The sequence below is a fragment of the Styela clava genome, chromosome 13 (assembly GCF_964204865.1).
Source record: "Styela clava chromosome 13, kaStyClav1.hap1.2, whole genome shotgun sequence".
In the NCBI taxonomy this organism is placed as follows: domain Eukaryota; kingdom Metazoa; phylum Chordata; class Ascidiacea; order Stolidobranchia; family Styelidae; genus Styela; species Styela clava.
The window spans coordinates 923,794-938,091 of record NC_135262.1 but is presented as its reverse complement, the minus strand read 5'-3'; the positions used below and the strand labels follow the sequence as shown (position 1 = coordinate 938,091).

General features: G+C 34.9%; 1 protein-coding gene across 1 annotated transcript; it reads left to right on the top strand.

Moving 5' to 3' along the window:
• The first annotated feature begins 410 nt into the window (after positions 1 to 410).
• On the top strand, positions 411 to 11,338 carry LOC120332261 (kelch-like protein 3). The gene is made up of 13 exons (XM_078119252.1): positions 411 to 512; positions 3,782 to 3,902; positions 4,089 to 4,245; positions 4,605 to 4,822; positions 5,060 to 5,206; positions 5,617 to 5,710; positions 5,903 to 5,935; positions 6,276 to 6,352; positions 7,266 to 7,446; positions 8,148 to 8,282; positions 9,437 to 9,589; positions 9,959 to 10,100; positions 10,507 to 11,338. The coding sequence occupies exons 1-13, from the start codon at positions 451 to 453 to the stop codon at positions 10,628 to 10,630; spliced, it is 1,644 nt and encodes a 547-aa protein (XP_077975378.1). The 5' UTR covers positions 411 to 450; the 3' UTR covers positions 10,631 to 11,338.
• The last annotated feature ends 2,960 nt before the right edge of the window (positions 11,339 to 14,298 follow it).

The window sequence follows — 14,298 nt, the reverse complement described above, 5'->3', positions numbered from 1 at the left end:
CCAAGTAAGACTCTCAGCGATATTGTGTAAATATATTTATAGACTTTGTGCTGTCCTCGTAATAGTTTGACGTCATGGAATTCTTTGTTCTACGTCAAATATTGAGATCTGTCATAACAGCGCGTAGCCATGTAACAGTTAGCATGTTAATATAGTATCGCCATTTCATTCTCTCGTAATCCACTGACTTTGTGAAAGTGCTTGGTAGTATTGCTTATTGTAGAATCGTGAAGTATAAAGTAGTAATGAAATTTGTTATAATTATCCCGCATTTCAGTTTTAGGTAAGCAATTATTAGGAATAGAAGGGGTAAACTTGATTATTATTTGTGGAAAGTAATAGATTAAAAAGGCAGGTAGTGTTATCCACACAGCTAATGTTCTCTGAAAAGTACTATTTTAATTTTTGCTAGATCAGTTACACAGTTAAGTTGAAAGTTCAAACTGAAAAATGGGTTCTCTTGATGCTTATGATTTGGAGCACTGTGGGAAAATGATGATGGCACTCAATAAGTAAGTACATAGAATTAAACTTGAATTCTCTGATCAGTTAATATTGCATTCATTCTGATTGAGCATATTCATGGGGATATGTTATTACAAGATCTAAAACAGAAATTTTTATTTATTTTTTGTCCTCTTGAAATATCCTCAACCAATTCTTGCTCACCCATTCTGGAATTGCTCAAAATATTACTGTTCTCATGTGCAAATACTAAATCATTGTATGCAGGATGTCCATAAAGTCCCTTTACAATTTCCATTTTTGGTATGAGATCAGTTCTCAATATATCTTAGCCAGGTTTGTTGATTTTTAATCAGTAATTGTTTAAGTATTTGTACATCCTGTGAGGACCAAAACAATATATGGTATCGATGAATTTCCTTTGCAATTTCAAAAACTTTTATTCATTTAATATTTTAACGTAACACGACGCAACATTCTCGCACCCTAAGACAGTGAGGGTACTGTTCCATGGGAGTACGAGAATGTTGCGTCGTGTTACGTGAAAATATGATATCGCGACAATTTTTTTTTTTACGATAAGTTTTCATCTCAGTCCTCTATTCATTGACGAATTCATATTTTTGTTCCCGGGACCGTGAAAGCTCGAAAAAATTTGATTATCTTACCAAAATTTTGAATTTTTACAAAATTGCCAATATTCGAACCCAAAATAGTACGAAAAAATCGTGATATATCGCCATAATATTTTTCTTGCAACTAGTTGCTATGTTAGTCCTCTTTACGTGGGTAAATTCATATTTTGCCCCCGGGAACGGAAAGCAAGAAAAATTTGATTACTTTACCAAAATTTTCAATTTTTACAGAAATGTCAATGTCTATTCAAATCCAAAAAAGTTCGAAAAAGTCGCATTACAAGTTGCTATGTTAGCCTTCTTTCCACAGGTAGATCCATATTTTTGCCCCCGAGACGGGAAAAGCTTGGAAAATTTGATTATCCTAACAACATTTTCATTTTTTTTAAATTGCCAATATTCGAAAACAGAAAGGTTCGAAAAATGGCGGGATATCACTTCAATTTTTTTTATATCATTAAGTTGCTAATTTTCTCTTTCCACGGGTAAGTTTATATTTTGCCACCGGACCGATAAGGTCGAAAAATTCCGATTATCTCACCAAAATTAAATAAAGATATCGTGGTATTTCCCCAGTGATATCCAACGATTTTTTGTATTTTTTGGGTTCGAATATTGGCAATTTTGCATAAAATGAAAATTTTGGTAAGATAATCAAAATTTTCGTACTTTCCCGTATCCAGGGGCTAATATATGAATTTACCTATGGGAAAATGACTGAATCAGCGACTTATTGCAATAAAAAAATTGTGTTGATATTTCGCGTTTTTTTCAAACCTATTTCGGGTTTGGAACTTGTTAAGATAATCGAATTTCTCGGATCCCGGGGGAGGGGGATATGAATTACCGAATGAATAGAGGACTAATATGAAAACACACACAAAAAAATAGGAATATTCAGCGATTTTTACAAACTTTTTTTGGTTCTAATATTGACAAATTTGTGAAGATTGAAAATTTTGATAAGATAATCGAATTTTTGACCTTTTCTGGTACCGGTGGCAAAAATATTAATTTACCCATGAAAAAAAGAGGACGAACATAGCAACTTGTTACAATAAAATAATTTTGGTGATATCTCTCGATTTTTCGAACTTTTATCAGTTCTAATATTGACAATTCTGTCAAAATTAGAAATTTTGGTAAGTTAATCGAATTTTTCGATCCTTTCAAGTCCCGCGGGCAAAATCTGAATTCACCAATGAATATATGACTGATATAAGAACGATTCACAACAACAAAAAATGCGGTGATATCCTGCGATTTTTTGAACTTTTTTGGGTTCGAATATTTCGATCTTTCCGGTCTTCGATACTCTTTCCAAAATTTTCAATTTTACAAAATTGCCAATAATCGAACCCAAAAAAATTTAAAAAAGAAAACGCAGGATATCATCACAATTTTTTTTTGCAACAAATCCTCATGTTATTCATCTTTCCATGGGTAAATTCATATTCTGATTCCGAGGACGAAAAAGCTCGAAAAGTTCGATTATATTACCAAAATTTTCAATCTTTGAAAAAAATTGTCAATATTTGAACCCCAAAAAGTTTGAAAAATCACAGGATATCATCAAATCTTTTTAGTGTAATCAGTCTTTATGTTAGTCCTATTTGTACGGGTAAAGTCATATTTTTGCCCTCGGGACCTAAAAAGCTCGATTCTCTTTCATAAAATTTTCAATTCTTACAAAATTGCCTATATTCTAACACAGATAAGTTCGAAAAATCGCGTTATGTTACTTCATTTTCTAGTGCAACAAGTTGCTATGTTAGTGCTCTTTCCATAGGTAGTTTTATGTTTTTGCCTCGGGACCAGAAAAGCTCGAAAAATTCGATGATCTTACCAAAACTTTCAACTTTTACAAAATTGCCAATGATCGAAAAATCGCATTATGTCACTACATTTTGTTGTCATACTAAGTTCTTATATTAGTCCTATATTTTTAGGTAAATTCAGTTTTGCGCCACCGGTACCGGGAAAGTTCGAAATAATTCGATTACCTTAAAAACATATATTTAAAAAATCACCCATATTTGAACCTCATAAAGTTTGAATTGAAGATTTTTTAGATGTTTCAACTTTTCAGATCGTTGTCTTGTAATATTTTGCAGTATTATTTCCAAGCCGTAATGTCTGAAAGTATTATTTGCGTTTTCAAGTACATTTTGTTTTACACGGAAACACGTTAATATGAAATTCGTGAATATAAGTTTGATTTGGCGTGAACGTTGTTGCGGAATTAAAAAAAAATATTTGGTCATTTTAAAACTCAAATTGAATGAAAACTTGCGTAACCCCCGAACTGTGCCGGCGGAACCCCTAAGCAACGCGGAAACACGGTTGAAAATCACTGCTATACAGAATGTAGGACCTAGGTTAGTCAGTCAGAATTTTATATCAGTAAAAAAACAAGATAAACAAAAGGCAGTGGGGCAATAACTTAATAAAACCCAACTTCTTGTGACCTAAAGTCCTAAATTATGAAGATCAGATTTGAGGAAAATTGAAGTTTAAGTTGAACCAGAATTCACGGGGTCTTTAAAACGATTCACTGTTGAACTTCCCTTGTAAGTAATTTGGACTGACAACCAAACAAAATTGTTTAGAGACTTCTTTATTCTTTAAATAAACATGAAAACTGTTCTCTTATCCGCTTACTATTACTTGTTTTATTTCAGACAGAGAGAAAGCAAAGGGCATAGTGACATCGCAATTATGGTCGGCGATGAGAAAATACCAGCACACAGGAACGTTCTGTCAGCAGGATCAGATTATTTTCGGGCAATGTTGTCTCATGAAGTAAGTGTTGAATCATAAGTTATCAAGTAATATAAGATATTCACTTGTATAACTAATAATTAGACGAGATGCTTTTCTCTGTCCTTTTGTAAAATATTGATAACTGATTAACTAGACCAAAACCCTCAGAAAATTGCTTATAAAAATATTGAATATATATCTACAATTTATTGTCTTATATTTCTGAACGTTGATAGCAGCGCTGGTATTGTGACAATAAAACAAGTTCAATACTCAAGTGTGAAAACTTGCATCAATTACATTTACACTGGTAATTTTTCAACCTCTGGTCTTGAGGAGCGTGAACAACTATTGTTTACCGCTCATATGCTCCAGTTACAAGGTGGGTCATCTATGGTATTTTAATTTAAATTGACATTTTGTAATAAATTGAACGCCCAATCGAGCTTGGGCAAGAACTTAACGTAGACTTGGCTTTGCCAGTAGTAGAGCATTTGCTGTGATGACCAATAGCAATCTATTGACTGTTCAAAATACACATGAATGTGCTGTGTGAAACTTATGCAGAATTTTTCTTCGGAATACAAGTTATGGGATATTTACCGGAATGACAAACAAGCTATTTTCAATTCACTCGGACGTTACATGGACAGCGACAAATACTTTAAATTGAGACTTCAGGTTAAAAATGGATATTTTCTAGTTTATAGGTGGAATTTCTATTATTTGTTTTGTACACAGGTATGTGCGACAAAATTGCTGTATCTCTTGAGAAGGAACTGAGCCCAGAATCGTTCTATTCAACAAAGATGATTGCGAACACTTTCAACTGCACCGGTTTAGTTGAAAGTTGCAACAAATATGCTCTGGAAAATTTTCAATCAATTGCTGCTGAAGACGATTTCGAACATTTGGATAAAGATTATATTTCCTTCTTGGTTGGATCGAACGAAGTCGAAGTAAGGATTTTAAATTTTTTTTTTCAAGATTGAGTCATTTGGTATCGTACATTATTTCAAGCATATTTTAACAGAAATCCAATGGAACTGTATTATTTATTTTTCAATATAGCCAGGTTCCATCCGAGAAATTTATAAAGTTATGATGAAATTGACTATAATTGTTTATCTTTGTACCTGTCTATCCAGGTTCAGCTTTAAATCTACAAATTTATGTTTGATTTTTTCCATTTGTAGGCCTCTGAAGCTGTCAAGTGCAAAGCTTTGATTATCTGGACCAACTTCGATGTAGAGACTCGGGCATCGACGTTCGAAGAATTATTTGGTAACCTGAATTTGAAGGAAATGTCGGGGAATTATCAGAAGTTTCTGCTGGAGAAAGAGGTTAGAAAACTAAGTTTATAAATATGATAGTTCCTAGAAATCTTGTTCTCAAATCCGGGTTAGTATTAGAAGTGCTGAACTTTGAATTTCTTTGCCTATAATAAGTTTGATTTGTTGACTGATAATTTCGAACCTATCCAGTGTACAAGAGATTGAATAATTCATTCATTTATCCGAGTAATTACCATAGAATTTTTCTATTTAAATAGGAGAAAAAGGAAAGCCGATTATGGCTGGTCAAACCGCGGTGAAACAAGTCCTCTTGTTGTCTTGATACCACTCGATCTAGATTGTAGTAATAGTAGACCAACTCTTCATGACAGATGCATAACCTCGACTGTGACTATACCGAATAATTTCTGATTTTTGCTTGTATATTCACTGAAAATGAATTTAATTTTGTTATTCAGCCTTTGGTTTTTAATTCTGCACGTTGCCTCAGAGCACTTTTGATGAATTTCACTGGCGGATCGCAATTCGTTGCTGAGGACATAGACATCAAAAGTATGTATATTAGTCAATTATAATAATACTGTATATAGCTTAACTTTTATCAAATATATAATTTCCAAAATGTGTTATTACTAAACATATTCTATGAATACCTCAACCCATGCGTTATTATTTGAAATATTTCTGAAATCATTACTTTTTATGGTTACGGGTCAAGTGACAAATTTCATTTTTTTCTCTCAGATCCTGGACGGACTAGTATTCAGCCGAGTAATGGTAAGGTTATAGCAAAAGCTAAGCTTGTGGTTGTTTGTGAGATAGTTGAGTTCATAGCCTTAGATATCATTTTCAAATTTATCATTATATATATATATGTGTGTTCCTAACTCAGCATAGTTTATATATTCAAACCAAGCACGATGGTCGTTACAGTATCGCCTAACTGTGTTGGCGTCGCGTGTTCGGGATTTCAGGTTAGCACACCACGCCCACTGTTTCACCCCGTTATGTGTTTCTTCCAACAGTAGTTCATATAAACAACCAAATTGGTTGATTGACTGAAAAAGTTATATTATACTTATACTATTATTATATTAAACTTACATTATTTTTCTAGCGATTGCCGTTTTTGATAAAAAGTCAAAATCACTTCAAACATTTCGTCCTAATTTGAGAACCTGGACAAAACTACAGGTTTGTGAATTTCAACTCTATTGTTAGTGCCCTTGTTTAAATAAACATATTTTTGCTCTAGGATTCCCATAGTGATATCCCTGCTTGCAGTTCGTTATATTTGGACTATTTCAAGTCTACTTTGCACGAATAACATAAGATCGTGATTCATACCAATTTGGTTTGTGAGTTTTGGCAAAATTAATAAATCGTACTACATAAAATATAAGGCAAAAAAAAGATAGCTATTATATTACTTTTTGAAACTTTTCAACTTTTTATATGTTTGTGGATATACTCCGGTTCCACATAAAATAGGATTTACATATTTATCCCGTGGGAGAGCAAAGTCAATAAGACGGCTTAATCATATAGCGAACCACTGCCTCTCGTCCGATTACCATCAAATGTCGGGTATGAGATTAGTTAATATTTTTTTTCTCGGAAGCATGGACTTGATGGTGGAAGAAGCTGTAACCGACCAGCGGTTACGTGAGTCCAGCAATCCTCTCGCACATAATTATCCCCACATGGGTTTCGAACTTGCGAACCCACGCAAGGTAATCAGAGGTGCGGTGGCGACCAGCGAGCGTATTCCTAATGTTTAGCGCAGAGAATCACGCCGCCGCGCCTAATTACATGGAGCAATGCAGTTCAAGTGACTCAGTGAATTTATAATGTCTAGATCAGATAAAGTTAGACTCCCAGACCTGATTCTATGCTATATTTATATAAGTTTGCAAGACTTTTTTGATTCTCGTGAAAACTTGGGAATATCTTAATGTTTTTGCAACAACTGTTTTTGAGGCTTTAGTTCAGACACCCACTTGTCAGACTGACTAGTAAAAATCCGTTTTGTTCTGCTTTACCTTCCAATCCATGGTTATCAGACACCACGTTATTAATGAATTAAATACAACATTCTATTCATCAGGACATCAGTGATGGATTTGTTGACAAAAACTTCACTGCTGTTGTTCAAGGCAACAAAATCTTTGTTCTTGTGAATGACGGAACCAATTATCAACTGAAATATACTGATACCAATGCTACATGGGTAAGACTGGCAGATCGGGAACTGACAGAGGGTCGTTTGGCGGTGGTTACGTTTGAAGGTTAGTATGACATATAATGTATTTAACACTTGAAGTTCTTATGATTGTACTACAAGTTTCAGTAATTTAGGATGATTTGCACAAAAGTTATGTTTCATATGATTTGGGTTCTGTTTTTGGATATATGATCTGCAGCAGTATCGGCTAACTGGAATGAAAAGGGGATGGATTGCTGGATTAGTTCAATTCCTGATTCCAATTTGGACAATGTGTCTGGTGATCTCTTCCCCGTGATTATCTTAGCATGATTTAAACTTGTTGGTCACTAGACATTATTTTATATTAGGTGAAATTAGATTTTATATTATTTTATATTAGGTTAAAAGTAGTAAATTAATCCTTTTGAAAATTGTTCACAAAACATTCGTTAGATCTGGCCGCAATATTCCAATCTGACACATATGTCAATTTTGGCATATGTCTTAATATAACTGCTTTATAATTTGACCCAACATAGCTGGAATGAGTTTATGATTGTTAGCTAATTATTTCGACGAATTTTAACCTGGGGTATCTAATACAAGATTTCACCAGGTTGAAGCAGCTCACAAGGTCATGGCGGATTCTGGACTCTAAGATAGCTCTTCTATCTTAAAGTGCCTGCAACTCTATAAAAGCCACTTTAAATAGAATATATAATTACTCCTTTCTTTTTTCCTCAACCATGCATTAGAATAATTTCATTTATTTTTATCAATCAGATTCAATCTATGCATTTGATGACTCTGAGCTGACCAGCAAAACAGTTGAGAAATTTGATCCATCTGATGGAACTTGGTCTTATGTCACTGATAAACCTGTGGAAGGACGGTATACATCAATAGTTGCTGCAAGAGGTAAGTTTGATAAAGGATGAAGTTATACTGCAAAATATACACAGCTGTTGGTGTGGTCATATGTTTTATAGCATACACGTTGGGTAGTAGTTTGATGTAAAATTGCCTTTAACGACAGTGAACTGATGCATCAAAGAAAAGGATTGAACTGCTGTAAAAACGCCTTAATGTAGAATCGGCTGTATTGGCGACAGAGCATATCTAACAGGAATATTTACCTTATAAGACAATTTAAAAATAATGACTAAGCTGTTTTGATTCAATGAGAATCTTTCAAAATATATTAGATTGGAAATGAATTCAAACGTGATTGTATTTGATATTTTGAATTCTTTATTTCTTGAATAATTTAGAGTAATTTTATTTGTGAATTTTCAGCAATTTGGTCGTTGCGAAGAAAACTGTAGAAAATAGATAACACATTCGAAAATATTATTTCTGAGCGTATTTTAAATGGAAATTATTTCAATACCTTAGAAAGTGCACAGGAAATGGACCTAAATTATGGTTGTTCCGCTAAGTATGCCACAACCTTTCTCTCACATTGATAACAAAGTAAGTTAAAACTAAAAGTGCACTTGGTATTGAAAGAATTAAATTTGCTTCATCGGTGGCTTATAGGGCAAAACAATGTAACAGTAAACAAGGCAAATTTTCGGGGAGTCAACCAATTGGGTTCATGTTCTCCAGCTGCAGACCGGTAGCAAAAAGTCTGACTCTATAAAACAGCTTTCATCTGCTTTGTATATAAGATTTGGTGAAAGCACTTGAGTTTACTAGGGTATTGTGTATTTTACTGCAAGTCCTTTCTCCTTTCTATTGCCGAACCGTATGTGTCAGTTGTCACAAGAGTGCTTGAACGACATAGTATCATAAAGATAAATAACATAATCTCTTTCCACCAAATAGTAAGTTTATTTTTTAGCTTTCGTTAGATCATAGTGTAACTTCTTCAGATAAAACAAGATATGATAAAAAATGATAAAAATCAATAATTTTATCTGTTTTTATCTGAAGAAGTTAGAAAAATGATCTAACGAAAGCTCTTAAATAAACTTAATATTTCTAGGAACAAGATTATGTTATTTATATTTAACTTGTGGTTACATTGCTAATTTACAAAACTAATTTATTTTTATTTTTATTTCATTCAGGTTTCATCTACTGTATTGGAGGGTACGGCAAAAAACTATCAACTGCTATGAAATTCAATCCATCAGATTCGACATGGACGACACTTCCTCCAATGCCGAGTGCAAGATATGGTGCAGCTGCAGTTGAACTTGATAAGAAGATTTATGTTATGGGTGAGAATTTACTCTTTATTACATTTTATTTTCCGCAGTAACAGCACATCAGATGCTTGATAAGTAGCTTTTCAGGTGTACGATTTTCTGCAAAATGACAGTTGACTTTTCACGTTCAATGTAGCATAAGCAAATGCTCCACTTATCAATACTAAATCCCGAGATCTCTGTCTTAATGCCGTAACATCTGGTTAACCATACATGGATTTAGCCATGTGGTTCATAAATTTAATATATTTTTCCCGCACTCACTTCGATTGGCAAAATGACTGCGAATTACTCGCAAAAAATTTGAAATAATTCCATGTAATATGAGTTTCTCATAATTCCAGAATATTCCAGATACTTTTATTGTTATTGTTTTAAAAGGTGGATGCAACAATGGCTACTTGAACATTGTGGAACGCTTTGATACAGTTGCTGAAACATGGACCACTGTTGCCAGATTAAACAATTCAAGAACGGATTTAAACGCCTGTGTTGTGGAAGGAAAGATATTTGCCGTTGGAGGGTGAGTTGGAACTTGCTTCATAAACTAAGATATTTTTTGCACGTATCTATTATTTAATCCACATGTTGCTTAGACCAAAAGTGAAAACAACATATTCTGTTTATTAGTAATTCAAACTCTGAATAAGCAACCATTCAATCATACAAATCTTCTATGACTGAAAAATTCGATTTATTTAATTAATTGCAACCCGGATTTGGTGATTTCCATGCGTAAATATCACTGAAGAAAACAGAAATCCAACCCAAAGTGGGCATTTTTGTTCCTTAGCTTTCATTTGTGCAATTTTCATTTCAATAGAAAGTAATAAAATAAGTAAACATTAAACCGATGTATCACTAACTATATATATATCAATTCTTTTATTTACCATTCAATATTTTTATTTCGCCGTTATTCATTGCAGTCTGAATTCCAAGAATACAATAGAAGAATATGATCCCGCTGTAAACTCCTGGAAAGTTGTTGAAACAATGGGTGGAAAAGACATTCAGGGATTGGCTTCCATCGCTTTAAATGTTCCTTCATAAACAATGACTGAATATCCCACGCCAACCTGATCCCCTTTACAATTATGATTGACAATCACTTTATTGATTGAGAACTTGTATGGATATATTTATCCTACGTGCTTGATCAAATCAGCAAATTTTCAATCCATTGATAATTTGATCTTCAATTGTGAAGGTAATTTTATTCAGCTATACGCAAACTATTCAAGTCAATATTAGAACCTGAGAGCCATTGAATTCCATTGTTGAGACAACTTATATCCAGAATTCATTGTTCTATTAGCTCCAGTAATTTTCAATCTATCAATTTTGCTCTTTTAGTGTGATTGAAAGTATAATTTTATTCAGAATAACTTGAACTATTTAAGCCAAACTAGAACATGAGACTACATATACCCAGAACGCATTGTTTGTATCGATTCCGGTAATTTTTAATCTATCAATAATTCTTGCTTTTCAGTGCGATTTTAAATGGTAAATATCATTTTATATTGTCACAACGGGAACCATTCAAGTCAATGTTAGAACTTAAGATTGTTTGGATTCCATTGTTCAGCTTCCAAATATCGGAATGCAATGTTTGTATTAGCTTAGTAATTGCTATATATGTATAACGGTTATTACATTGTACCAATTTGTCTGTTTTAAATTTGTGTAACATTTAATTTTCAGCATTACGTAAAGAGAAATCACAAAACTAAAAAATAAAACTAATTTGTATGTAAATCCAGCAATGTTATTTTTACGAGATCTTCAAATCTGCCTTATTAACTACTACGCTTTAGTCTACTTCGAGTAGATAAAAATCGGAACTTATTATTCCTTTTTTAGGTGTCGTTGCTCTTCAATCACTACTCGTTTATCGCGCTTTCCCTACATGCTGAATTACATTCTCTGTACAATGCAGTGACGGCGCGTGGTCATTTTGACAACCGGGGCAAGCTACTGCGGGACCAAGTCACCCCCATCTACGGGGACAGGATGAGCGCTGTAAGTTCTCCCATCATTTTATGAGTATAAAAACCATTCCATCGGTAACAACCAATCGGCAAAAGCGACAATTTTTAACGATAAGAAAGTGTCTTTAAAACCGGTCCAAGTCAAGGGATAAATAAATATAGACATAGTTTATTTTGAAACCTCTTTCGAAAGGAAAGGCAATATTTACCCAGATAAATACAATGACATATTAACAGAAACTTCGGGAAAGCAGACAAAACCTAAAATAAGGTTTAAAACGTTACTATGAAGAAAGGAAAGCTAATGCAAAGATAAGACATGCGTCGCTCACTCATAGATATAGATGCTGCTAGACTTCTACTGCTTGAACAAATATGCAACACGCCGCGGTTTCTTGGAAGCAAAATGCTCAATAACGCGCTGATTAAAGTCATGCATCCCAGAAATAACGTCTCTGTGAATGGATAAAACAGCCAAGGAATTTAATCTATCTTGCTTCATTGTGTTTCTGAGATACGTTTTAATACTATAGAGAAAAAAAATTTGGGGTTTATCAAAGAAAACGCGGCAAGGTGTTCATTGCGCAGACGATCGCCTATTTGATTCACCAGAATGTCACAGCATTCCTTTGCATACAAAATCAAACGCTGCGTTGTTTGCCCGCGGCGTAAAGAAGCACTCCATGTGTCGTCGTATTTTATTGTTTCCCGGATACGAGATACAGCATCGCAGAAGTCTGAAATACACGACTGCACAGACGCTCCATCCATTAGCCTTGACTGCAATGATAAAATGAAAACTCACCATCTTCTAGCAGACGCTTAAGACCTGCCGCCTCCCTCACAGAGCGTTCGTCCCAAACCGGAGAGCTCTGAATGCCAATGAAACACTCAATGAGCTCAGACCTAATTTCGGACACGCCCTGCACCACGCGTGATTGGAAGTTCCAACGTGTTGGTGCACAAGCTGGGAGACGGCGGCTACATATCTGGCGAAGGAGGTCAGAGCGCTTCGGCGAAACGGAAAAAAATGAAGAAAACCCCGAAACATTTGCAAAAAATATACGGACGAGAGGGGTATCAAGACACATATTTTTAATAACGAGGTTAAATTGGTGTGCATAACAATGTAGAATATGCGCATGAGGAAAATCTTCTTTGATATAAACTTGAACACCATGTTTCGACCCACTCATGACTGCCGCGCCGTCATAAGTTTGAGCTATCAATTTTGACTTCGCGTTGTAAGAGCTGTAACACTTCTTTCAGTACAGCCGATATCCCACAAGCCGTGCGATCAACGATTGGTACAAAGCTGTGAAATCTCTCAGTAGGTTTACCATCTTTCACAAACCGAAAAATCACAGCCAGTTGGGAAACGCACGTGATGTCAGTTGTCTCGTCAGACTGAATCGAAAGGAACTGGCAATTCTCAATTTCCAGAGCCAAATGTTGTAAATAAATTTTATACATTGAGTCGAGCAAATCATTTTGAATATCCTTAGATGTCCTATTCGAAACAGTTGCGGCATCAAGATGATCTCTCAATACTGTATCTAGGGATGAGGTGTATTCCACCATATCCAAAAATACCCCTCTATTAGAAGAGCCAGCCCGTTCATCGTGCCCACGGAGGGACAGCTCGTGACAACCATGAACTTCAAAACATCTATCAATCGACCGAGAACATGGCGGTTTTCTCGACGTTTTGGTTGTGCCGACGAATAGAAACCGCGCGTCCTTCATCCAACTGTGCTGCAATATTAACATTTCCGAATGTTCGGTATTTTACTGCATTGTCCAGATGCTCCATAGAAGATTGATGATCCCTGGCACGCTCGGAAAGATGTTTAAGATCTCTAAAACCAAATTTACACCAACGTGAGTCACGGGCGGTAGCAAAAAGTAGGCAATAAAAACAAAAAAGTGCATTTTTGTCATCGCTGTAACACAACCATTCGTGTTTTTTATACCAAGTTTCTGCGCAGAATGTACGCCGACGCTTTCCTCCGTCATGGGATTGTTCCAGTGAACAATTTTTTGGTTGATAAGGCACAAGACGTTGTACCTCTAATTTTTGTTCTAGCGGCAGCTGCGAAAACGGAGTGCGAAGTAGTGCATCAACCTTATTCATTATGGGGTCTAAGGCTAAGAAATGCAAAGCCGGAAAGAAGTGAGGAGCTCAAAAGGAATGTGGAAAATCGAAAGCAAATGGACTAAAGAGTTCTAACTGATTCAAATAGCGAAACAAGCGACAAAAACGAAGGCGAGGAAACTATTGACGCGCCGCCACACTACAATGTGTATTGAGACGTGTACTTTTTGATCTCCAAACACATTTACCTTGCAGATTTAACCCAGAACTATCAGACTTGAAGTGCACATGCTCGCAGCTCGATGCTCCTAACCCTAACCGGGTACACATACTGTGTTCAGTTTCAAAGGAGAAATCCAGGATTTACATAATTAGGAATGACATAGGAGAAAATATTTTGCCCGGTTACCAGTCCATCCATGTCAGGTATGGAATTAGTTAGCCGTTTTTCACCTTCATAAATAATAGTTTTTAATAATTTGTAGCCATATTCATAACAAGTTGATTGAATTTTAGTAATTCTGTCAAAAAATAGAATTATTAGTTGTAAAACTTTTTGCTCATATCCTTTAAATGGGAAAAAAACGAGTTTGTCATACAAATTAAATTTCTAACTATTGGCTGTTGTACGG

Bases quoted from the DNA above. Each gene is read 5' to 3' on its own strand.
- LOC120332261 (XM_078119252.1), top strand. From the start codon at position 451: ATGGGTTCTCTTGATGCTTATGATTTGGAGCACTGTGGGAAAATGATG. The intron at 4,823-5,059 runs GTAAGGATTTTA...TTCCATTTGTAG, and splicing joins TTGGATCGAACGAAGTCGAA to GCCTCTGAAGCTGTCAAGTG. The intron at 5,711-5,902 runs GTATGTATATTA...TTTTTCTCTCAG, and splicing joins TGAGGACATAGACATCAAAA to ATCCTGGACGGACTAGTATT.